This window comes from Perissodus microlepis, chromosome 10 (genome assembly GCF_051167445.1).
Source record: "Perissodus microlepis isolate ML-2025 ecotype Zambia chromosome 10, ASM5116744v1, whole genome shotgun sequence".
In the NCBI taxonomy this organism is placed as follows: domain Eukaryota; kingdom Metazoa; phylum Chordata; class Actinopteri; order Cichliformes; family Cichlidae; genus Perissodus; species Perissodus microlepis.
The window spans coordinates 12,559,686-12,586,447 of NC_140470.1; the positions used below are offsets into that span (position 1 = coordinate 12,559,686).

The 26,762-nt window shown below is 41.4% G+C and overlaps 2 protein-coding genes across 8 annotated transcripts in view; both read left to right on the forward strand.

Moving 5' to 3' along the window:
• The first annotated feature begins 1,895 nt into the window (after nucleotides 1-1,895).
• On the forward strand, nucleotides 1,896-10,974 carry LOC146378934 (histone acetyltransferase KAT5-like). Of its 4 annotated transcripts, none has more exons than XM_084942104.1 (15): nucleotides 1,896-1,981; nucleotides 2,062-2,128; nucleotides 2,813-2,881; nucleotides 3,211-3,395; nucleotides 3,931-4,005; nucleotides 4,476-4,634; nucleotides 4,727-4,801; nucleotides 6,650-6,712; nucleotides 6,993-7,241; nucleotides 7,364-7,453; nucleotides 7,553-7,693; nucleotides 7,814-7,907; nucleotides 7,997-8,156; nucleotides 8,247-8,328; nucleotides 9,462-10,974. In XM_084942104.1, the coding sequence occupies exons 1-15, from the start codon at nucleotides 1,952-1,954 to the stop codon at nucleotides 9,594-9,596; spliced, it is 1,674 nt and encodes a 557-aa protein (XP_084798230.1). In that variant the 5' UTR covers nucleotides 1,896-1,951; the 3' UTR covers nucleotides 9,597-10,974. The 4 variants fall into 4 exon arrangements, with proteins under 4 accessions (XP_084798230.1, XP_084798231.1, XP_084798232.1 ...); XM_084942105.1 differs by having other exon boundaries at nucleotides 3,931-3,999; XM_084942106.1 differs by lacking the exon at nucleotides 3,931-4,005.
• Nucleotides 10,975-14,190: 3,216 nt separating this feature from the next.
• Nucleotides 14,191-26,762, forward strand: part of sipa1 (signal-induced proliferation-associated 1) — a 36,403-nt gene continuing 23,831 nt past the window's right edge. For 2 of the 4 annotated variants that reach the window (XM_084942114.1, XM_084942118.1), the window contains exon 1: nucleotides 14,191-14,531. The gene's annotated coding sequence lies outside the window, so the exon portion shown is untranslated. Of the gene's footprint in view, nucleotides 14,532-23,925; nucleotides 24,305-26,065; nucleotides 26,234-26,762 lie in introns of those variants that run through there. The other 2 variants (XM_084942117.1, XM_084942116.1) reach the window with 2 other exon arrangements.

Genomic DNA, 26,762 nt, shown 5'->3' on the forward strand with positions numbered 1-26,762 from the left:
TTCTACATTCACTGGGAAAATATTTAGTTGGGTCTGAATAGGAAGCTAGATTTCAGACTTAATCTACTCTCATTTTTTAAAATAGAGAGAAAATACATGAAAAAGCATGAAGAGAGAGGATATTCCTTCACTTTCTTTTGCTTATCCAGTTCAGACTTGTAGTGGGGCTGGATTCTGTCCCAGCTTTGATGGGGTGAGAGGGAGGTTACACTGAAAACATAAAGAGTGTTTTTAACTGTCCAAGTTCTTTGAGAGTTTTGCACAGCCTCAGAACGGACTTTAATAACTTGAAGATGATAAAGCTCTGCGCTAGCACCTTGAGACAAATCAGCACGCTCGCTGGCCAATAAGGCAGCATTATAGCTAGTAAAGGAGCTGCCTGCCTGCCACTTTGCTCACCTAAAATCTAGGAAACTGAAAAAGCAAGGCAAGTTAGACTTCACGACTGTACTCAGAATAATGGGGTCATTGAAGGTAACTGCTAGTGTGAAATTCTAATGTGTTTCACTGTTGGATAAACTGGTCAGGGATGAAACTCATTAGGTAGGCTTGGCGATCCCAGCAGGCCCGATATCCCATGAACTCTTACCTGCATTGAAATATAAATAAAACACATAAAAGTGGTAGAGGCACAGCATTAATATTCTTCAACTCCCACTGAAGCTTTATTTAATGAACTACACGGCCTTGAAAGATAAAGACAGAGAATGATAACACGGCTCTCTGCTGTTACAGCTCTGTAAAGTGCAGCTGGTGTTTCAATGCTTGAAGGGCTCTCTGAGTATTCCCTATCACCACACAGTGAAGATGATGTTCAAAAACACCTCATAATAAACTCTTACACAGCCAGCTGCAGATCTGTAGGCCCTGATCAAGGATGCAGTCAATTGTAGCATTTAATGACAGTGAAATGCAGATGTGGCTCAAGAAGTTCATTAGAAAAGAATGGTGGAGGTTCCAATAACTTCACTGGACAGATGTTTCTCAGGTTGCTAATGTGGACCTCAACAGAGCTGACCCCATAACTAAGCATGTGACGCAAGGTTACTTTATGATGATGGTAAAACATCTAATTAAAGGGACAAGATATTAGTAATCAAAACAAAGGGGTCACTTCTTCTCAAACAAAGTAATGCTATATAATCAAATCATACCTGGTTAATGAATTTAAAACAGTGCAAAAAGCAATTGAATAAACTAAGTAAAAATAACAATTAAATGAAATAATTCAAGGTAGTTGAACACGTTATTGTTTTCAGCTCAGTTTAGTTTCAGTTAGTTTCCACAGTGTGCATGCTACAGTTTTAATCTTTTAATTAGTACCTGTGTGATTATTTAAGATCAGTACAATGTTCTGATACGGACATGTGGCTTTCAGTCATAATGATAGCCCCGTATCAGTAGACATACCGGTTAATGCCAGTTATGTTGACAAATGTAACCAAATTGACAAAAACTAACTATTAAAAAATTATTATGTTATTTTGGTTAGCTTTTTGGTAGATGTTATGATCCTATAGTAGTTTTCTTTTTCCACTAATAAATAAATAAATAAATAGCAGTCCATTAGTCCAAATTATAGGTTATCATCTCAAAACTTTGACTCACAAAACTTCTGAGAAAATAACTCAAAACTGAGGGGGGGGGGGACTTCCCGGTATTAAGTCGAAATTTTGAGATAAATAAACTTTTGACTAGCTTTGACTAGTTTTTTAGAGGTGGAAACAATCCTCCATTGGTTTCAGTTACTTAACAAAAAATAAAGTTTAAAAAATGTATTTTACCTTTAGTTTTCACACTTTTATGCCAAGTGAATCGACTCAGAAACACCCCCTCGCTTAGCTTCCGAGTTGGTTTTCCGCGGCTCCTTCTGGAAGTTTCATCTTGCCGTATATTTCATCTTTGCTGTGGACCGGCATTTTCCCACAACACCCCGCTCCTCCTCGCACAGATGACGAAAATGGCGGACAACTCATCGTCGGTAGGCTTAAGAAAGATATAATGTTAATATAGGCACATTGACCGGTTTCAGAGTATAAATAAATGTGTTGTTATTTACAGGTCGAGATTGTGGAGGGCTGTCGCCTCCCGGTTCTTCGTAAAAACCAAGAACACGAAGACGAATGGCGTAAGTATTGTCCGTTTTTTTTATATGCTAAGCTAATGCTAAGGAGCTCAGCTCAGCTGTTGTTACCAGAAGCCCCGGCCTCCAGTTAAAGCGCTGTAAACACCATGGCCACGGATGGTGCATGCTGCTGTAAAGTGTGAATGAATTAAATTGGAAGACTTAAGAAAACTGCTGCCACTCCCTCGGAAATTAAATTGCCAGTTCTTAATTTTACATAGTTTCACGTTTTATAGAAAAAAAGTACTAAATGCAGGTGGCATCAGTGATGTTTACAAATTTGAGAGCGAATTTATCAGGTTATCTCTCTTACTCTCTTGGCACTCAGTTTGGTCCATAGTAATCTTTCTTAACACATTCCTTTTTAACAACAACAAAAAAAAAAAAAAATCAAAGCACAAATGGTATTTAAACCAAATTTAATTGGGCATTGCACTTAGACTTTATAATCCTGATACCTCAGCATAAATAATTACATTATAGGACAGTTAAAATCTCACATTAAAGTAGATTTTGTGCACCTTTGGTTTATTTTTAGCATTGGAATGTAAACAGTAACTTTTATCACATGCCTGTGTATTTAATGTTAAGTGTGTTAAAGCTACAGTGTTTCATAGAAAAGCATCACAACGATTGTCTTCATTTGAGTACAGTTCAGATAAAATGTGACATCTCTGCTTTGTACAGCACTGGCTGAAATCCTGAGTGTGAAGGAAGTTTCTGGCAGAAAGCTCTACTATGTTCACTACATTGACTGTGAGTATATTTTGTGTCAGTCGTCTTGGTTTTTCTCAAGATTTGATTCACAGCCCCAGTTTAGTCAACATACACCAAGGTTAATTACACCTTTTAAGGTTTGTTTATTAAGTTATTATCAAAGATTGCAAAGCAGATTTGTATTTATTTAGTAATTCATTGATTTTTTTTTTTTTTGTCTTATTTGGATCAATTTGGAATTATAGCTTTGTACACATAGCTTTTGATTTTATTTTTTATTTTTCACCCACCTTTTCCTGTCATGCTATGAGCTAAATATCTTCACACATCAAATCACCACTCTCTCTCTCTTTGTCTGTGTGTTTAAGTCAACAAACGTCTGGATGAGTGGGTCACAACAGAAAGGCTGGACATGAAGAAGCTTCAGTTCCCCAAGAAAGATGCTAAAACACCAACCAAGAACGGTCTTTCAGGTTCCCGTCCTAGTTCTCCGGAGAGAGAGAGAGAAAGAGAGAGAGACAGAGAGAGAGAAAGAGAGAGAGAGAGAGAAGTGGTAAGGAGTCCACGTGTCATTTAAAGCAATGTAATTATAATTCTCACAGTATTAAGAAATGATGTCAGTCTTAATTTCTGTGTTGTCTGGTTTTTATTCATTTTATAGAAAAACCTGCATGATGGTAAATTTCATGTTTGTTGCTGTTCACTTCCATTGATGCATGGTATAAGCTTTCCATGGTCACTTTAATAAGCTGCAGTGTGCTTTATGCTGCTTGAGCACTGATTTGTAACAGTCTACCCACAGGAAATGCAGCCATAATAACAATAAAAATATAGATAAATAAAAGGGCATCATGTTATAGAGGACCCTGTTTTTAACAAAATATCAATATCCTCTTTTTTCAGTCTTACATTTCTGTGTTAATACTTCTTTATCAAACACATGCCACTCAAACGGTGAAACTCTCGTTTTATGATTAAACCTTTAGTCGGATTTTGTGTGAATTGAATTCCTCAGTATTAACCTGAGGGTTAACATGAATTATCCCAGTGTTAACCCGCTTCCTTCTCTTCCTTTCCGTTCAATTCAGAGGAAGAGTCTAGATCTCAACGTACAAACTGCCACAGCTCCTTCCAGAGGCAAAACCCTCCCCACGCCGGTACAAGTAGAATTCACCCACTCCACAAATTACTGAGACCTTTTTAAACCTGGTGTCAATGTGATTCTTGTGTGATGATCCCACTGTTAATGTAGAGCTATAAGGTAAAGTAACGTTTAATATAGAGTGTATCCAAATGAAGATTTGTAATAGGAAGTGAAGCCCATCTGCTGCCATCACATTTAATACCAGGTTTAATGGGGTGTATTTACATTGGTTAACCTGCAAATTATCTGAGATTTGGAGAAATAAATTGATTTGCTGTGGCTATTAAAGATGCACAGTCTTAGTTCTGTCTGAAAAAGCATCTTGATATCAAGATGTCACTCTTCATTGAATACAAATGGAGTCCCCGGCTTTTAATCAAGCCTCTGATCAAGTTGACATGAAAAAAAAATCCCATCAAATTCACCTTTGTTTGGTTTGTTTGTATTCAATCTTAAAGCTGAATCTCTAACACTGTTTGTTTGCTGCAGAAGAGGAAAGTAGAGCCTGCCCCCGTGGCTCCTCAGGTACCCCCGGTCATCCCTGTGCCCTCCCTGCCAAGTTCAGCTGAAGCCACTCAGGCAGCTGTTTTTCCTGCCGTGAGAGAGACGCCCACCTTTAAGTCCCGTGAAGACCATGAGCTCACAACGGTAAAGAAAATCCTCTTAAATTCTCTCTCTTTTGTTTTTTTTCCTTTCTTCTATTTGCTAATGAATATCTTTTAATGTCCTACTCACAACAGAATGGCAACGCCCGACGACTCATCCCCGCTCCACCTGGGAGGAAAAGAAAAGCTAATTGTGGGGGAACTGACGAGGTACGTTACCTTGATTTACTGCATGTTTGTGGTCGTGTTATTCGCTTCGTTTTTTGAATTTGTTAAGAGTCTGTCTGTGTTGGGTTTTGTGGAGTTGTATTAGAATGCATTTTGCAAAGCGTCACAGTCTGCTCACTGGAGCATTCTCCGGTGCAGCTGGTGACATTCATTCAGACTGGTGCACGGTTCTTGCACAAGGTCTATACTGTTGTAATAGGACATATTTGTTTTATTATGGGGACCTATTGTGCTTATTTCCAGCACCATATTTTAATTCTTGGACTTTTTAAAAGTAGCTTTGCATGATTCACAGTTCAAAATAATGCTTACTTATCCTGTATGGGGCCCTGGTGCAGCCCCTGAGTTCATCCTCTGTCTGGAATGAGAATTATTAGCCTTGTTTCTCCTCCGTTTAAGTCCGCTTTCTTTTGATTGGCTGCTCCTTGCAAAAAAAATGTTTGAGCAGCAGGTGGACGAGGTCTCCGTGATGACTAATTCATGGATATCCTTAGGAATGCCGCTCTCATCACGTGGATTTAAGAGTAGAAAAACTGGCTGAAGCAGAGTGTGAGCTTTTGCCTTACAGCAATTACTTGTACATATGTTGACCTTTTGAACTCTGGCCAAATTTATTCTGACCATCCACATCTGTAAAGGTGTGCATATACGACAGAAAACAAGGAAAAGAGTAATCGCTATCCCCCCAAAAAACTTTGTACCCATATAAAATGTCAACATCACTGCACAGGATTCAAATGTGATAAATTATTGCTCTCATGTATTTGTTTATAAACCCCACGTGCAATCATAATGATGAAAATGTTTTGGTTTTTTTAAAGATTGCTTTGTCATTCTTTAACTTCCCCCTTTCTTTACCCTTTTTATTTATATATATATATATATATATATATATATATATATATATATATATATATATATATATATATATATATATATATATATATATGTATGTATGTATGTATGTGTGTGTGTGTTTCCCTTTTCATTTGTCACCCACTGTTTCCCTTCTGACCACCACAAAACAATTCATTAGTGTGTTTTTATGTATAGATGTGTTCTTAGCTCATGTTTATTGTGGTGTTTAAAGCAGGGAATTACATTTGCAGCTATTTAGTTATGGCTTGTTGGCTTAACGACCCTCTTGAAAAAGAACTTGCTCTTTATTTATTTATATTTAGGTTGTTTGATTACTTTGTCATACATTTCATTCTAGCTAATGGGCACAATAACATATTATATGCTGGCAAATATTGAGGACTGTATGTTGTGCTTTCATATATTTTTATTTTTCAGCATCAGCTCTGGCTAAATTCTGTAGCTTTTTAAAATATTCAATGAGCATTTCATTGATTCTCCTGTGTGGGTCTATGTTTGAGTTGATGTGTGGCTCTTTAAAAAAACAAAACTATCCTATTTAAATGAATCTGACCAAGAATCCTGGCACCACATTTTACCAGGAGCCTGTAATTGTAATTTTGTGTCTCAAAAACGTTGTTTGACAAAACATTTTCAGCGTTTGCTGCTTTTGAGGGTTTAGTGTAACCCGGGATGCTCTGTTTTCTCCATCAAGCTACATGTACGCTGCTGTACTCTCATGTTTTATGCCAACCTGCAGCGCTCTCACATCAGCGGTGATGACAGTGGCCATTAGGTTCTTCATAAACATTAACAAATCTGTCAAATCCACATGAGATGAATGTTTGTGTTTGTTCTTTACCCCACTCTTAATTCACTGTCTGGCCCTTAACCTGTTCAGTGTCAATAAGAATCATTTTATTCCCCTTTTTAGTTTCCTAAAGCCTGTGTTTTTGTGTCTTTTTCTGCTAGATGATAAAGGTTTTGCAGTATAACAAGCCTCAAAGTGCCAGTGTCTTTCTACCACCACCAGAGGTCTGTTTAATTTCCTATTATTGCCCGTTGATTGTGTGTTGCTTTCCAAATTCAACTGTGCCTTAGTGGGTCCAATAAATCAGAGGTGCTGCTTACCTCAGACCCAAGTTTAGTCTTTCTGGACTAAACATGTACTCTGATTAATCATATTACCTTTTTTTTGTTGTTTTTAAAGAAATCTGTGATCAATCAGCTTTTTGTTCAAACACATTTGAAGCACTTGAGAATAACTGCTGCATAAGTGTGTCATCTGTGTAATGTTCACATTTTGTACCACCAGGATTCCCAGGACAGCTCAGATGGCATTCCCTCTGCACCCCGCATGACCGGCAGTTTAGTGTCCGATCGCAGCCATGACGACATCGTCACCCGGATGAAGAACATTGAGTGTATAGAGCTGGGACGGCACAGACTGAAGCCTTGGTACTTCTCTCCATACCCACAGGAACTCACCTCGCTGCCCATCCTCTACCTCTGTGAATTCTGTCTCAAGTACCTCAAAAGCCTCAAGTGTCTTCAGAGGCATTTGGTAAGACTTTTGTTCTCTAAACCTTGGTTATGTTAACAGCTTACACCTGAAATCTGTGCTTCTTGGATTGTTTGACATTGCTTGTGTTGTTAGGTTTATTTTTTATTTCTTTCTTTTTTCAGACCAAATGTAATCTAAGGCATCCTCCAGGCAATGAGATCTACCGCAAAGGCACCATCTCATTCTTTGAGATCGACGGCAGGAAAAACAAAGTTAGTGATGTGATGCTTCTTTTCTTTCTTTCTTTTTTTATTTACCAGATATTTATTGTTGTTTATTTGTGGTTAATACATATTTTTATATTTTTCCAGAACTATTCCCAGAACCTGTGTTTACTCGCAAAGTGTTTCCTCGACCACAAGACGTTGTATTACGACACAGACCCTTTCCTCTTCTACGTAATGACAGAGTACGACTCCAAAGGCTTCCATATAGTGGGCTACTTCTCTAAGGTGCACAGATAAGGCAGAGAATTTTTTCCACACTGTGATAGTGCACTCATAACAGGAAATATGCCTCTATGTAAGCAGGAGTTTCCAAAGCTTATCATTATTTTTCTTCCCTTTGTGCAGGAAAAGGAATCAACTGAAGATTACAACGTTGCCTGCATCCTCACCTTGCCTCCCTACCAGCGAAGAGGTTACGGCAAACTGCTCATTGAGTTCAGTAAGTGTCGTATCATCAGCCAGTTTTTTAAGTTATAAACATTTCTGTCTTCGTGTCACCTCTTGTAAACATCTGTTTGTGTCTGCCAGGTTATGAGCTGTCCAAAGTAGAAGGGAAGACGGGAACTCCCGAAAAGCCGCTTTCTGATCTCGGTCTCTTGTCCTATCGCTCTTACTGGTCCCAGACCATCTTGGAAATCCTTATGGACCTTAAACCAGACAATGGCGAAAGACCACAGATCACCATCAAGTAAGCAAATATTCTGGATCTTATATGAGCTATAAAAAATGTTTATAGATGCATGTTTGGAGCTGAAATGTGTCGTCTTTGTACTTGCAGTGAGATCAGTGAGATCACAAGTGTAAAGAAAGAAGATGTTATTTCAACACTTCAGTACCTCAACCTAATCAACTATTACAAGGTGAGAGATGAGCACCAACTGTAAATTAACTGTTTACACTTTGCTTGAAAATACATGTTTAATTAGATTTGAAATGCTAAAGACCCAAACTCTGAAGCCTTGAATTTTTAATTTGAATAACACACAGATGGGAAATGTTTTTTCTAGAGGTAAGCAGAATTCTAGCACCCGTTCAGCTGGGTACACTGCTGCTCATTGATTCGTCACTTAGAAGTCTTTTTTCTCCTTAACCAAATGAAAGAGGTTGAATGTTCGTTCGGCGAGCTTTGAAGATCAAAAAAAAAATAGTAGAAACTAAACGGCGAGCTGTGACTTCACGCATATATGGGCTAAATCAACACTGATCACGGGGAAGTGGGCGGGACCACAGATGATTTTTCTCAACTTCCCATGAAACGACTGAAGCAACTACCAGTGAGATTGAACAATACTGTCGATTCATGTATGATCTGGCAATAAAAACATTCGAGCGTTACCTAGGCCTTGAATGTGAGACCATTCGGCAGCTGCAAAGCGATGCGTGACATGTAAATCGCTTCCTAAAATTGCACGATCATTAGCCAAACCACTAACAATGTTAATTATTTGGAGTTAAAAAGCTAAACGGTTAACACCACATCAGTCATATATTTGAAGTAATGATAATCTCAAGATTTTGTTTTGAGAGCCAGACGTCTTATCAACAGCACAAAAAGACTGCACATTCCAAAGATTCTCCATAGGGTTAAAGCCTGGACTTTCTATTGGTCATTACAGTGTAAAAACGCTGTTGTTTTGTAAACATTGATTTTAAATCCAGGTGGTGACTTTGTCTCAGCTCAGCTTGAGTATACCACATGCCAGTCTCTCGCAGCAGTAATCATTACTCGTGGGTTTGCCTCATTGTAGCAGTTTTTTTGTTTTTTAATACTCCTTTTGTGGCTTTCAAAGTGCAAAAGCCCTAATTTAATGGCTTTATGAGGAAAAGCAGTAACACTCCCAGAGCGGGAGGTGTTGCTACGACACTGCAGCCGCACCTTAAATATTTAAGGCTCTGTTTTGTGAGTTGAAGAAGTTGAAAGCAGTGGAGCATCAGCACCTTTTCAAATGAGCTGATAAAATGATGTGTACTGACTTTGGTTTCTTGAATGCAGGGTCAGTACATTCTGACTCTGTCAGAGGACATTGTGGAGGGACACGAGAGAGCCATGCAGAAGCGGCACCTGCGCATAGATCCTAAATGCCTTCACTTCACTCCAAAGGACTGGAGCAAAAGGGGGAAGTGGTAGAGTTGGTTGCTGAATGACGCCAGAACCAGGACAGCAGACACCCGACGCAAACGGTGGATCAGATCAAGGTTTTCCCTCGGCTTTCTCATCAAGAACCCAGGACTTCTCTTCGATAAACAGTGAACATGAATTGTTTTGTTAAACGTTCATTCTATATCGTGAATCTAAAAGGCTGTCAAACCTGGGCAGAGGGAGAGACTGGTTAACGGTAACACCGCCAAAAACACAACACACCTTCTACTGTGTAAAAGATCCTGTTTATGATCAAAACAGTGCATTAAAAATGACAAAAAGGTGACTGTCTATCAGTGTAAAATGACAAACGCACAAATCACTGAAAGGTTGTTTTTATACACGTGATTTTAAATCCTATAGAACTGCTTCATCTGTTAGTCCACATTTTGTAAAACTCACCAAGTACATTTATTTGCTCTTCTTGTTGTTGTTGCTGTTCCCCTGACTACCACTGTGGCCACACCCTCTCATCTGCCATGTAAAAATGTTGTCATTAGGATCATTCGTATTCCAACAAAGTTCACTAGAGTCATAATTAAGAAACAAAACTAATGCCTGAACAACACTCCAAAATTTACTTTTTTCTACTTTGAAGGTTTTTCAAAGGTTTTTTTTTTTTTTTTTCAAGGCTTCAGGACCTCTAAAGCCTCTTCCTGGGTATAAAAGATTGAATAGTTGTTACTAGGAACTAAAATCAGACTGTGGATACTTTTATACTCTCCCTGTGACTAAGGCAGATGTTTATTTTGAGAGTTTAAAGAGGGAAATTGTACATTAAGACTTTTTTTTTGGGGGGGGGGGGGGTAAGTTTTTCTTCGAGTGCCTGAATATTAATGTTTCTTAGCTAATAATAATTATAATGCATCAGGCTGTTTTTAGTGTCACTTTACTAGGCTCACTTATAAATGTGAACAGCCCAAAACTTTTGCATTATTTATTACATAAAACTCAGAACTAGGCATCAGTTATGTTACACGTTTGTGCAGTTATATATGTTCTTGGTTTGTGATCATTCAGGCCAATATTTCTTTTTCTTTTTTTCATCACTCAAGCATATCAACTCCCTCTTGATTTAAACGTATATTTGCCGTGTCTACATACTGATGACAGAAGCCATGTTGAACTTTAAGGAATGTAAATTTCATGTACAGTCGTCTTTCTTTTTTACTCAATGTTATCTAACAAGCTGCACAATGTATAAAAAAAAAAAAAAAAAAAAAAAAAAAAAAAAGACCTAAAAGTGATATCTTACCTTCAGTTTTGTGTTTTATGTTTACATGTCAGAAAAGGATGTTGAAATGATTTAGTATATCTTTATGTGGAACACTTCAGAACGTTTGATATAAAAAGAAAAGAAAAGCTGGCTGAATTGATAAAAACAACGCGTCTTTATTGTGTTTAGTCTGGTCTGAGAGCCACTTTCATCTGTGTGGACAGGTTAAGCTGTGTAAATGAATGTAACAAATTCCCAGTGGACACAGTGCATAAAGAGGGTGTTCAAAATTGAGTTAGTTTGTATGTAAAATTAAATTACATACATTTTTACGTAAAATGAATGCAGTTCATGTCAGAATATGCAGTTTGGCAAGAAATTAATACTGCACCAGGAATGTGAAACAAGCTATCCAGCTTTGAGATCCGGTTGTCAAAAGGTGCCATACAGCCCAATAGATGCTTTACAGAGGGTGAAGAAATTGCCGTAATTGTTATTAATTAATTATTAATTAGTCCAGTTTTCCGCAGTAAAGTTTATGCAGTTGTTTTAATAGGTTGGCTCTGTCATCAAAAGGGGTGCAGGTGGTCCGTGAACCATATACAAGCCCGATTTGTAGCCGGTGCCAAAAAGTGATTTCAAGTATGTGCCAAAAAAAAAAAAAAATGCAGGAATTGAAACTGTTATAAAGGACTTGTTGGCCTATAATATGTCAAAAAATATTTCTCATGAATGGAATCCAGTCCTTGGGCCAGAATGAACATTCCTGTCACAAGATCGAAGCTGCAGTCAGTTTTTGACAAAGTGACTTTTATATACTCATTCATAAAAATGTCTTTTTCAATGGAGATCTGGCCAAGAGGGCAACAGAAATGGTAACAAATATAACATAAGCATGTTTTATGTGACCAAACAAAGAAGACGACTGATTACAGTGTAGGTGCAATGAGGAAAACAGATGCAAAACAGGTCATTTTTGATTTTATACATAACCGCTGCACACATCATGTTCACTACAGTCAATTTATCAATTCTTCTTTTAATGTAAACATATTAGACATTAAAAACGGTTTAGAATATTTTCACGGAGTTTCAGTATAAAGCTTGATCACCAGGGGGCAGTATTGTGAACCCCTCACCTGTGCGACATTTGAAGTTGAAACCACAGGAGGGTCGAGCCTCGAGCGGAGCTGTAATTGCAACCTGACCTCTGTAATTGTGTTTGAGCGGCGGAGGAACTGAGTTAGACAACAAGTGGAACAAATTTGGTAACAACCCGCATGAAGAGCAGCTCTCTAGCATGTGTGAGATAATTGTATGTTGTTTGTTTTTTTTTAGACTGCACGGTGCATGTTGCTAACGCACACTTTCCCAGCTGAACACGGCACTGCAGTTTACTCTCTGGATGTGTAAAATGTGTAACAATGGATTACACCTCAGTGTCTGCAGGAGGCCTCGTTTATTGAGCACGTTTCCTCAGCGGACCGATCAATGGATCTGCTTAAAAGCGCGTGTTGGCGGCGCTCAGGCTTGACGGCGTTTTAATGTCTGCAAGTCAAGTTTGAGTTATCAGCATCAGCATCACATCACACCAATTTTTCTCTCCCCACCTCACAGAGCCACACCACTCCCCAGGAGGACACAGGAATTTCACACTAATCTAATATCCTCTTCCTGACATCTAGATTTCCTCACCCTGAGTCTGAGTGCTGGCACATTTTTTGTGCTTTATGGGCCAAAAGTTTATTTTGGGCCCTGGTTATTTTTACTCAGATACACAGTTGGATCATTAGAGCTGCCAGTTTGGGCTTTACTTTAACAAGCTTGAATTTTAAGAGTCATTATTATGCAGAAGGATGAGGAGTTCCCATCATTTGTAATTGTTTCAAACTGCTTGATTATACCAAGCATGCCTCATAAAATGGAATATCCCACTAAGCATAACAACAGATTTCCACATGGTGTCACTGCGGCACTGAGAGTTGTAGGGTTGTTTGGTTTCTTGAAAAAAATCATGCTCCATCACTGCAAACTAAATATTTAAAGATGTATGTTTACCTGGAATTCAAGTGTAGATTGGATGAGAATTGGATGTAATCCACGATGTTAAACCCGTCTGACACAAGGCTATTTTATAGCTTGAATTGACTTTAACCTTTCTTTTTTGCGCTGATTGTTCCATTGTTAGACATTGGTGAAATTTGGTGTCACGCTCCGACACTTGCTGCCGATGCTTTCACTGGCTTGTTGTGCTCGTGTCTCTGTATCAAACAGAAAGCAAAGGGAAGCAGGCATCTCCACAAAAACACCTCCTGACCCCTTATGAGGACACAAAGAGGTATGAATGTTTGCCACAAAAGCTGGTTTCTCTCCTCTCAACTCTGTTTTAATTGTTCTTATCTCCTCAAGACACACTCTACCAACAACGCAGGCCTCTCCTCTCTGCACTCCTCCCCGCCCCTGCCCCCAACCCCAGATCAGAGCCGCTGACCTCGCGACACACGCACACAAACACACACACGCTGCAACATATGGTACGGCCGGGACAAAACTCCACGCAGTAATTAGGGGGATGGTGCCGGACACTTGGCTCTGCTGCGGTGCAGGTTAAGCAGCGTGATACATCATCTCCTCTCGCGAGCACCATGCAAGGGTTTACCCAAATTGACAGGTATGTGCTTTTAAAGACGCTGCAGTGGCTGATGAGGGAGGACGGCCAAAGCTGTGTTGTTATGTATCCTGTGCTCTCATTGTTCTTAAGGAGGTTGATTGTTTGTTGTGGTCTTCCAGCACACTGAGCATGTTTGGGGAGTACGCAGAGGTCCTCTGCAAATAAACACTCTGTCACACACACACACTTGAGCACACACAACTGCCATTTTCACCTTTTCCTCTGAGGTTGTGTGCACTTTATCTTTCTCGTGCAGAAATTTCAGCGCTGGCGGGGGGAGAGTGACACTTTAAATGAACGCGTTTGATGTCGCAAGTGTCGCTTTCCATCAATAAATTAGTCAAAGAGAGGTGGAGAAATCCTGGGAGGTGAAAGTCTTGGTACAACATTGCATCAGCATCGGGTCTGCCACACTGCTGCTCGTGTGTGTCACACACCGTTATTTACGAGTGTTTCGGGCATTTGAATCAGCAAGAAAAAATGTTTTTAACCACAGTCATGGCCCAGGGAGGGTTTTTGAATTCCAGCGTAAGAAACGCAGAGCTCTCCGCTTGGACGCCGCTGTCCGTCCGCCACTGCCTCAACCTCTCTCTGACAAGGAGAGGAGGAGGAGGGGGGCCGAGAGAGAGAGAGGCCGGGCGAAGCTGTGTGTGCACGAGAGAGAGCGAGAGAGGGGAGGAGGAGAAAGAGGGGGTTGGCTTTAGTGTGATGTGAATGGAATAGAATCAGCGCGAGAGGAAGAAAGAGGGAGGAGGACAGCGCAAATCAACCTGCCCCTTGACTTTAACAACAGAATAGAGCCGGCAGACACAGAGATCGGGAAGTGTGCGTGCGTGTGCTGCTGTTTTATTTTATTTTTGGAGAGAGGAAGAGAACATCAGACAGGAGGAACTGAGGGAGGAGGAGGAGGAGGAGAAGGAGCCTCACCGTGGAGATAGATAGCAGAAAAATGCTGTCACGGGGAGAGAAGGGGAGGGAGTCGGCAGAGAGGAACAGGATGAAACAAGGCAGGGTTGAGCAGAACTGAAATGTGGAGGTAAGCCTTTTCTTTCCGTATTAAGATTTTACATTCACACTGCTGCCGCCCCACCACCACCACCGTCGCTAACACCCACCCTGTGTCCTCGTCCAGAAGAAGATAATGAATTCAGATTGATGGATCTGCACACCCTCTGTGTGCCACATACCTCTGTGTCGGCATGCATATTGCTCTGATAGACAAACCATCCGGCCCACAGACAATGTATGAGAGCAGCAGAGATGTAAAATGATGGGGTTGGCATCATGATATCTTGCAGCTTGTCCTCTGTCTTCCTCTCTGCCCTTTGTGCCATTGCCCCCCCCCCCCCCTTTTTTTTTTTTTTTTTATAAATGGATTTTATTCAGCCAGCTAAGGTCTGCTGTATCTACCATTTACACATTGCATTGTAGGTTTGAATCCAGCTCACAACCTTTGTCGCATTTCATCTCGGGCCTGCCCTCCTCCCCCTCCTCCTTCTCCTCCTCCTCCCCGTCTCCCAACACTAACCCCCTCCTCATCATCTATCCTGTGTCTCTCCATTGTGCGATCTGTTAACGAGGCCGGCTTGTCTCAAAAAACAGCGCTGTGACATTGTCGGGGCGGCACTGCGAAACCTTCGCCGTTAAGCGCTCCTGGCCGCGAGGGCAAGGTGGAGGGAGGAAAGAGAGGGAGACAGAGAGACGGGGGGGGGGATTGATGGAGGGACACTCGCGCAGAATGAAAGAGAGTCAGAAAGAAAGAAGATGCAGGAACAAAAAAAATAAAAAGAGGATCAGGATTTGCTCCAGATACATATTTTCAAAGACCGAAAAGCCGTCGGTCTGCAGTGGGCTGGGATTTGTGTGGATAAAGAGGATTGTGCACAGACAATGATGGAATGGAGAAGCACAACCGGGATTGGGGTGTTGTTTTCAAGGTGGCAGAGAAAATGAGGGATGCAGGAGTCAGTCCCCCCCCCCCCCCCCAACCCCCCACCTTCACCACACACACATACCATCCCCATTCTCTCCTTGCCCTCCGCACCACCCTACCCACCGCACTCTCTAATTTAAGATGGGGCTGTGTGTTTATGAGACGCCAGGGTTTCAGGGGCTGGATGGGCTGCTGTAGGGAGAGAAAAGCAGGGATGAAGAGCCGATCGAGAGGGAAGACGAGCAGCAGCAGCAGCAGCAGCAGCTTACATAAGCCAGTGCACTCAAAGGACGGGCCATTTAATTTACATTGAGCTGCCTGGCTGCTCATCCACTGTGGTGTTCACTGTGGTTCACATTGGCTTTTTCTTTTTTTTCAAATGATAAAATGCAGCTTGACCTGACTGGATGAAAAGGAAGGATGTGCGATGACCTTAAAGCGTTGTGTCGGTGTTCCCGAACAGGAGGGCGTTATATTTTTCTACAATCTCAACTTTCTTGCTGGACAGTTCAGTATAGTGAAACCCCAGCCTTGCAGGTATTTATCGCGGCGAACGATTAGGATGTCTGCATGAAGTGCACCGGCATAATGGTGCTCACAGCATGCAGCCTGCTCATACAACTCAGCTGCAGATGACTTTTTGTTCTGCTGCCATCCACTGCGTCGCACTTACGGCGTATCGAGGCAGCGCAGTCCTCTGTGTGGGCCATGCCCAAAGGATAAGTGAAAAAGGCCCCTGTCTATAAAAAAAAAAAGAAATCTGAATGCGTGTGTGTATTTTAGAAGAGCAGTTGCGCGGAAGTAAAATGCCATTTCAGAGGATGGCAGCCCTAATGTAACCAGGATCCTTTGTGTCTCCTCGTGGTCTGTAGTTTGCTTTCTGCTTGGCCAAATAAAGCAAAATAAAGCACCTGCTGTGTTTACTGCCTCCTCTGCAGAAAGTGTGTTTTCTGCTGTGAAACTCACTCTGTTGGTAAAGTAGTGGAGCAGTTGGCATCAGTCGCTTTTCATTAAGCAGATCACCACAAATAACAATAAGTCTACCTGCTGCAACTTTGGAGTTAGAGCCTTGTATGTGAGTGAAGGTGGAAGATCTTTTGAGAATTCATTTATTTTTGATACTAGGAAACAGTGCAGATGTATTTAACCCCCCCCCCCCCCCCCCCCCCCTCACACACACACACACACACACACACACGCGCGCATGCCATAAATTTTCTAGCACTTAAAAAAAAAAAGAAAATTGTTACATCATGGCATTACTTTATGATTAATCAGCCCTCACATCTGCTGCAGTTGATTGGCTAATTATCTGACTCAGCTCCAGTTCTGTATATGATGACATCCAGAATATGAGCACATTATGGAGTCTATTTTGGCCTGGGCCCACTTGCTAGTCTGCCTTTATGAAGTTTGTATATGTATTACATTGGTTATTTTACACATTTGATATAAATTCTCAAATGCTAAAAAGCGACCTTTAACCTGACACTTTGTTCTTGGCCGCCCTCATATATAGAAAATGAAATACCCACAACCAAAAGCATACAGCGAGCAGGCAGCTTTCAGCAGCCCTGACAATGTGTGTGTGTTTTAATGCAGCACCCTATGTGTCCTCTCCCATGAGAGGCTTCCTCAGTGGGACTCATTCTGTACCTGGTTGAGTAGCAGGGGAGCAGAGTCGCGGGAGACTATTGAATCGATCGGCCCGTTTTCATTTCCTGAACCAAACAAGAACCAAGAGAGCTGGGCTCTGTACATGCGAGCATCATGTGGATGCAGAGCTGTCAGCTTCTATTGTTTCTTATTGGCGACGCCATAAATTTGTCCTGCTCTCCTTCAGCTGCTGTTTATATCAACCGTCTCCTCTGATAACAGAAACAGTATAGCCCATAGTTTCAGGTTTGCTTCATACCGTGTTCCTGCTCAGAATTAAACCACGATGCCTGAAGTGACTCTCTTGTCCACACAGCAAATAGATGACAGTCCTCACCTGACAGCATGAATGCTGCCAAAGTGTTACTTTGAATTCGCTCTGCACCACAAAGCACCCCCGTTTGATCAAAGCGATTTTTATCTGGTTTTGCACTCAGTGAGAATCAGATAAACATATCGCGAGGTTGCCGGGCAGATTTTGTCCTGGTCTTACTCAGCATTATGTCACTCCGCTTGTTTTGGAGCCATTTTGCATGGCTACACCCCAGCAGGCTCCCTGTGGGTGCTCAGTTAGGAAGGGCTGTCGGAGGTGGAGACTTCCTCACATCTGATGGCAGGATGCCGGCAGCATTAGCCACAAGGTAGATCCTCTTAGCTCGTGCTCTCTGCTGTCACCTGCTTACTGCTGACCGGTGATCTCCTGCAAGATCAGGCCTCTTTGGGGTTTTTTCCCCTAATTTCTTTTTTTTGTCAAGGCTTTTGCCCTTCTCCACCTATTCAGCTGCACAAATAGAAAGCGGCATAATAAATGTTGGAGAATGACTCATGATTCACAGCGTCAGCTAAAGTAGGACTGCATAATTGAGATAAATCAGCATGACAAATATTCAGGGAGAGTTTTACCATCTCGGGAGTCAATCCTCACGGGCTGTTGTCTTTTTGAAAATAAGCATCGAAATACTTAACTATTAAAACGGTTCCCCCCTGTGATTTCTGCTGCACACACTCGCATGTGCATGGGACAATTTTGTTAGATTTTCATAAATTACATGAGGAAAATTTCGAGCACTTTCAAAACCCGTCAGAAAACCCATCAGCTTTTTGAGTGTGAAATCAAGGACGAACTGAGAAATTGGCCCTTCGTGTACAAAAAGACGTAATCGCTGGCGGTGAATCACGCTTTAGACCTTTTAAATAAATGATGTTGTAATTGTTCTGATGGGTATCATGTCTTCTGTGCAGAGAGAGGGAAACAGAGCTAGGCATGTCCAACAACGCGCCCCTGATGTAATAGTCCTAAAATATGTGGAAGCTGCTATCTTCATGAGACATATTTATGTAAGCATCTGCTGTTAATACAGCCCACATGAATACAATCCAACTTTTTACTCCGTGTTGTGAAATGCCCCCTTCCAGAAATATATATTCAAGCTCATTGTACCAAATTGCAAAGTACCTCTCTCAGTTATGTCATACATACATTAAACCATTAAGCGGTGCAGTGGCTCCTTCTCATTGTTCTCATTGCTATTACAGGAGAGAAGTGCACTCTGGGGTATTCAGAGCCACTGAAAGCAGACCAGGAGCAACCATTCATGCTCGTGCCACGTCACTTTCATCGCCGCATTCGGTCGATAGAGATCAAAAAAAGCAGAAAACATTTTTAGGCTCTGATAGGAGTTTAAAAATACCCTCATAAGGTTTTCTATTTTGGGGATGATACTTGACGTATTAGAGATCGCCTCTGTGTTTGTTTCAGGCTGAAGAGGCTCTTTGGGCTGTCACAAATTTGAGAAGGAAGTTGCATTCTCGACCGTTTCATTTGCATGTTAAAGGCAAATAAAGAAGTAAAGAGCAGTTTGAGCAGGTACCTTAGAGCTCCACATCGTCTCTCTGTGGGGCACAGCAGCGACCGCACACAGGAAACTGAGAGATGTGACCTTAGAGGCGCAGAGGAGAGGTTTTTTTTGTGTTTAGTTTCTGCCACATTTCCCCTCATTCTAGGTTAAAAAAAATGTCCCTTGCAGTAAAAAAGGAAAGAATTAGGGGAGAAAATACACTCTACATACTTTAGATTTAAGCAGATTCAGTCTGTGGCCCGGTGAATCACCAATCCCCATTACTGCACACTTCCCAGAATGCACAGCGTGCTTTTTCATTCACAAGTGGAAAGCCACAGATGTACGGAACATGTTCCCTGTTTTGACTGTACCCTACGCACATAGCATCACATCAAAACCCTTCAGTAAACGATGCGCTGTTTGCGTCATCGTACTTAACATATTGGTGCATGAGCTACTCTTTGCTTCCTTTTTTTTCTATCTAGGTCAGAAAGTGCCGTGACGCTGGTGCAAATAAAACAAGTGCCACCAGGCAGTAGTTTGGCTGCAAAGTGCAGCAAGGTAGCCGCAGTGTTCACATGTGCAAAATAATAGTTTGTCAGCAGGGTTTGGCTTCATATTTTCACACATATGTTGGTCTTTTTTGTAAGTAGCTGCATTAGCATCAGGGAAGGGAATCCAGCACTGCACTACAGCTGCGACATTTACATATAATGATGCTCATAGCTGTGGATTTCTTACAATATTGAAATGTTTTAGCACAAAAGACAAATCGTATTATCCAGGGGGAAATGGAAACGACAACTCCCTTGTGTGTTTTTTTTTTTTTTTTTTCAGTACTTTGGTCGAGCTTGATTTCCGTATCGAAGACGTCGCTACACAAGCAGGGAGAATGGCTTGATGTGAGGCTTTACAGATGCCCGCGCATCTGTGAGAGACATTAGTCTATTTCTCCAAATAATGATAGCAATTTGTGTCCTCTGAGCTCATAATGAGCGTAGATGGAACCAGTGTAGCTTGTAAGCGTGATGGCAGCCATTTAGACGTGGCCTTTCCTCACTCCTGTACCCCGAAGTCATAAGCAACACTTATTTAGAGTGAGTGAAGACGGCATTTGGTTCGATTTGCTCCAGTAAACAAAGATGTTGAGCTTGTGATGTGTGATGAATTCAGGGCATCGGCATTGCAGCTATTTTATGTCTCTTTACAGCAGGGACAGTGAGGAAGCAGAGGATGTCGGACTCTCTTCCTCTGGAAGTAGACAGTGTACAGTTACTCTTCAGCGTGCCTTTAAAGCAATATTGAGCAATCTCGTTTCCTCTGCCTCAGAGCTGGTTGCACAGATGACGGAGGGGTAACAGTGAACCGTTGAGCCTCAATATAATAGATACAGTCATGAAGCTGAGGGTCAGTTCCTTTCTCTGTCACACAAACCCAGGCACACAGAAACGGGGCATTTGCAGGGGGACAGCTGCTCTTCCTGTCTCTGTGTGGACAACGTGCAACATCTATAAGGACACTGTTTTATAGAGTCAGCAGACGCACACAAAGACACACATGCTCTCAAAGTACCTCTCGCATCTGTGCCTTAAACCTCTCTGCCTTCGTCTCTCTCGTGGTGTGCCACAAGGTGTATTTTCAGATTTACAGGAAGTGGCAGTGCTCTGCCAGCGCACAGAGTTGATGTCATGGCAAATAACATGTAAAACAATAGCATGAGTTAAGTATCTTTATTTAACTGTGGACAAACAGCACCAAAGTTGTGATAGAAAGAAAATTTGTACATGAGAGTGCGTGAGTTGTGCATTGCGCTGTTTAATGCAAGAGGAAGTTCCTGTAGGTTCTAATACTATAGAAAAGGCTTTTCGGAGCATACTTCCTCTTTGCATTTAGGCGGGCAATTAAAATAATGCAAAATGATCACCAAATGCAGTGATTTGTGAAACTTTCAGATTTGTACTTTCTGCTCTGACAGCCTCTTCTTCCATTTTAGCAGCTTGTTTTTCAGCTTACAAAAAGACGGCCAAAAAAGAACTGAAACTGGACGAGACACCACTGGAGTCACACGTTAGATGACCTTAACCATACTTGCTTACTGTAAGAGACGAGGCACGTGTACAGAGAGAGAAGTCGGGCGCAGTCTTAGATTTAAAAAATAAAAAAATCATAACAAATTAAGCTCCATTGTGTGTGCGTGGATGTGGATGGACAAGGGAGCAACAAAACAATGAATAATTAACATGGTAAACCCTCGCCCCTTTTTACCCCGTCCTATTAATAATGTAATAGACTCATTTTCTGTCTTTGAGGGAGAACAGCTCTCCTTGAAGTATGAAATCTGTTAAATTGTGTCGAGTGGCCTCTCTATCTATAGAGTTTAGAGGAAATGTACCAGTGCAGTACAGCAGAGCTGATGCAAACACAAACGACACTTCACTCTTTTTACTTATTGGTCATTTTGCAGGGGAGTACATTTAAGTTCCCACTGAACTAAGTACACCCGACAGAACAATAAAGCAAGCAGACAGTCTTGATGTCATAGACTGTAGGTAAAAGTTGGATGTAGTGACTATGACCTCATCTACATGAGCCTCAATTTCAGTATTCTGGCTGTGGTCATGTTGCCTTCTTACAGCAATATGTTGAAGAAAGAGTGGCGCTAGCAGGTTCGTTAAGCAAGCCACATACATAGGTTCTATGGGCACAACGCACAGACATTTGCACAGCAAGCCATAATATTGTTTTGTTAGCTAAATTAACATTTTTTAAAAAGGCACCACCACTGCAACCACGATTATGAGATCAAGTTTTATGTCCTTTTTAGCTCAAGAGACCCAAGTCATCTCTTGTGCCAGGCAGTGAACTTGTTTGACTTTTATCTTGTCTCCCTCTTCTCACCCCCAGCCGGTTGCAGCCCCTCACTGAGCCTTGTTCAGCCGGAGGTTTTTTTTTTCCTGTTAAAAGGGAGGTTTTCCCTCCCACTGTCGACGTGCTTGCTCACAGGGGCTTGTTTGATTGTTTTCTTAGTTTTTTCTCTATTGTGGGGTCTTAACCATACCTGACCTAAGGTGGCCCCTAAAGACAAAGCGTATACAAACTCAAAATCACAACGGAAGTGCTCCAGGACGCTAGGGGCAGTGTTGAGCTCGATTTGCAAAATAAACAGCAAGTTTGTTGCAAACACATGGACTTGGATACCTGCGGAAAACACCTGCAAGGATAGAACAACCGTGCTTTATAAGAAAAGTAATGTGCAAACTGTTGTTTGTTTGATTTGTTTTTAATTACTATGAACGTTTGGTTTATGGTGGAGCCAAATCTGACGTTAGCTAACAGTCAGTGTGCTTTGCTCAGAGAGAAGCTCAACACTGCCCCTAGCGTCCTGGAGCACTTCCGTTGTGTTTTGGAGTTTGCACATGCTTCGGAATTTGTTCGTGCTTCGGAGTTTGTACGTGTTTTGTCTCTAGGGGCCACCGTACCCAACAGTTGATGTGATTTGACGCTATAGAAATACAAGCGAACAGAATCAAATTGAATTTATTTCTACTGAAACTTTTAACATTTTAACATGAAAGTCCATTGGAGTTTACTGGCTCGTTAAACCAGCCTTTAGCATCCAGTTGCAGAACTGCATTTTTCATACTTTGTCACTCATGCTTCAAAATACCAGATGCAGTCATTGCTTTCTTGTTGAGCCGTGACACTTCGATTGTCATGAAGAAAATAATTGCCGACAACAACTCTGACTAACCACTCTCCTGTCAGCATCACCTTGAAGTTCTGCAAAAACATAATAAAAGCAAGACTAAAAACAATTCTTTCATTCCATTAGCGATGATGGATGTATACTATCAAAGGCAGAACTGCACAGAAATTTTCTGACAGGCTCTGACAGGTCATACTTGTTGGCTTGAGTACCTGTGTCACTGCAAAATATTGCTCACAGTAATGGCAGATGTATTTCTTTTGAGACTCTTCAAAAACCTGCTGTTTTTCTTGTCACCTTGATAGCTATCCTCTTTGTTAAAATCGGCCCATTGAGCACCAGGTGCCAACAGGAATGGAGGCTTATGTGTCTTTGGGGACCAATAGCTGAGACAGGCATTTGCAAAACTGTTTGAATTAAAAAGAAGAATAAAACACATCACAAAAGAGAGTGCATCATCTACTTAGAAGCCTCTGGACTTGGCCCAGTTCACTGTTTGCAGTGTGGTAGTGGGTCCATGAGGAAGATTGAGGAAGCCGGAGCAAGAGTTGGGCATTAGAATGAACTCATTTTCTGAATCAGGTCCAGCCACATTAATACACATTTACTCTCTTGAAAGCACTGCAGCTGCTCCGGCTCGATGTCACATATTCGGAGGCAGAGCAGGAATGCAACCTGATCTCAAAAGTAGCAGGACTGCGAACGATCAATAATGAGAGTGAGCCTGGCTTTAAATTTCCCCAAATCAATCACTGTTAGGAGTTGATTTAGACCTTGTGGTTAAGAATCAGCAAGACAGCTTTTAACTATAAGGATAGACAGTGGTGTTAGAGGAGCTGTCCTGCAAAGCTGGACACTTTCTAATAGCTGCCTGAGTCAAACTGTGTGTGTCACTTTATGGTCACATGTCAAAACAGTGTCTTTTGAAAGACTTGCATGCATCTGTGGCGACAAGTGTGGTGTTTCACAACTTCAGCTTCGTCTTTGAAAGATGCCAAGCACAGAAAGAAGTTGCAGGTCGAAATGACCGCCACAACCTGACGTGATGGAGTTGATAAGCCTGCAGTAACTTTTGCCACTGATCAGATCTAATTGCTGCTAAGCTGTTAAGCTGATTGCTGCAGCTTCACCCAAAGGGAAACCAGATCAAATCTCTATCGTCTTGATCGGGAGGCTATCTTTTTTTTCACGGTCAAACACTTGCAATGGCCGCGCCATCGGCGGTAATTACGATAAAAGCACATGAGCTGAAGGTTGAGTCACTTTAACAAAGTAAAAAAAAAATGTGCTCATTCACTCTGCAGTGTGGCAGCCAGTCTCCAATAAGTGTGGTGTACAAACGATGACGACACACATCCTCTTGGAGTTCAAAAGTCACTCGTCTCTTCCTGTTTCACAGGACGTAGACTCGCATGAGTCGGTGCAAAATAAGTCAAGCGGCCGTGACTTCCCCAAAACGGTACATGTTTAATTTGACTCTCCTCTGACTTCCGCGTGTGTCCTAACGTTGTACACAAGAGGCGCATTAACCTTGTCCTGGACTTAACACGGACGTGGTACTCACCTACTGTCATCAGTTAAGCCAGCCAAGCCCAGAGCAGTAATGGTCCTTCAAAGCCCATCTGGTGCACTATGCAAAGACAGATAATACTTAAAGATTTTCACCCGGTCAGGTATGTTTAAAGAATAATTCTCTTTGAAGCATGAATGTTTGCTGAAAGTTACAAACTGAAGTATATGTTTCTTCTTTTTCTTAAAACAAAAAATCAGTTTCTCCCTTTAAATGTTTAAACTTCAGATATGATGAAGAGGTCGAGCCTCAGTGTTTGTGCCTCAGGTTTCCACTTCCCACTTGTAAGATGAGTGATGGACCGGGGTTCGCTTCTTTGTGATGCAAGTGAAGCCCTCAAACTCAGATTGAGATGAACACAGTTAAATGCTCCACTCTTCAGTACAACAGTTTCGCAGCATGAAAATTAGAATCCGTACTAGTATGTGCAATAAAGCTCGAATGTGAAAGATAAGTTACATTTTCAGAAGCTTATTTTATGACAGGAAGTCTGTTCACGTTCCCCTTTCGCTTAAAAGTTTCAGGTTTTAATTTTTGCGACGAAATCAAGAGCCATATATTGTCATGGCTTCTGATGGGTGGAAGCATTACTTGGCATTAAAATAAACTGTTTTAGCATGCGTAACATGGAGATCATTACCGTCCAGAGGCCGAGTTCTGAGACGCAGTATTAAACACTGCTGTCTGCATGTATTATTAAGTTTCTCAGGGATGGAGTCTGGCTCTTGCATCATGGGAGTATCTGCAGGAAAAAGCAGGCAGCAGCCTCCCAGTGATCTTAGCAGATGCAATGGAGCTTTAAAAAAAATCTTGGAGAGCATGAGGTGCATGCCTGGGTTATACGACTGAATATATAACTAAATAGAAAAACAAAGAAACTGCAATCATTTTTATATATTATTTATATAGGACCAGTTCCAACCAGCAGTTTTGGATGATAGGCAGGAGAATGAAGCTGCTGTTTTCCCTAATTTGGGGTGACAGAGATCACGTGTGGGGAAAAGTCAGTTTAAATGGCAACGCAACCAGATCACGAAGGTGTAAATCATGACCAAATCACATTCTGTGCTCTTTATTGATGCCATTTAATTCAAACAGTTGAAGTGGTTTGCGCTAGCCAGCCCAGACAGTTACGGGTCAAGTTTCTGGTAATGTGGTGGTCGAACTGTGGCTTGGAGAGCATCGGGGGAGGTCAAGCATAGTTTCCAGCAACTCCTGCGTCATCTGACGTAGGCTAATCTGTGGATGTAGGCACGTTTGTGCATATTTGGAGTAGATAGCTGATGTGTCATGCTACATGCTATATCTTGAAAAGAAAGTTGAGCAGCATCTCCCCGGACAGCGACTTGCTGTTTATCGTTATTGTGTTAGAATATGAACGACATCATAATGATAGCATCAGCTTTAGCCTTTTTCTAGTAGCAACAGCATTGTTAGGATATTGGATCCTCTAGTGCTAATAGATTTTAAACCAGCGAGATACAGAATCATCACATGCACATGCACATTTACAATCAATGTACAATCAGCTGTACTGAAAGCTTTTGAGAAAAGAGCTTCCCGTTACTGTTTATTGTCTCAAGCCTAATATCCTAAGTTATTTTTTATTGCACCTTCAGTCAGTCCTGCTATTATGAGATGATCCACTTATGGTCATATTAGAGTTTGGTTTAAGCCAGACTGATATTTGCTCATAAAATTGCTCAGCTTGGTATATCCTGGGAAAACATTAAGCTGGTTATCAATGATTTGTGCCGTAGCAGTTTATGTGCATGTAGCAAAAAAAACAAAAAAAAAAACATTAAAAATGCAAATAATGGCTTCCTAAATATATTAAACAGAAACTTGAGGGGGCTGGGACAAAAACACCAGTTCCTCTTTGCTTTGTACTTTTTCACAAGGTATATGACACACTTCTCTGTCGTGGTAACACACAGGACAGTTTCTCTTCAGTGACTTCAGAGAGAATATGTATTTTTGACACCAGTGTGGCTCTGTTGAAGATCTTGTTGAAGACGTTTTGTGTTCAAAGGTAAGAAAGGGACTGATTTTCTTTCAAACAGAAAAAAAAAGAAGAAAAATCGTGAGATTTTAAAATAGTGTTTTACGGGTTTGGAAAAATTGGGGGGAAAATATAAACCTAGAAATTATTGGAAAAGTAACGCAGGTCAAGTTGATGAATACCCAGGTAACCGAGTGTGCATATCAGTTAAGAGCTGCTGGAAAAATAATTATATTGGTATGTCTGAGGAGACTCACCTGGTCAATTAATGTTGATGCTTTTTGTCCGAACATCAGAACGTCAGACTCCGTTGAAGCTGTTGCTCTGATTGGGATATAACGTCTGGCTTCATGTGGAACACATATAAGGCATGGCTTGAGAAAGACCAGGACCTGGACTCAGGATGGATGAATCATCCGCTGTGTAGTAAAACACTTTGCAAAGAATTTGAGAGGCAGCTAAAAGGGCCAAGCCACAGAAATAATGGCTCTACTCCATCTCCCGTGGTCAGTGCTAACCTTTCACCCAGTGTCAAACTAGAGACGGTTTTGGGTGCTGT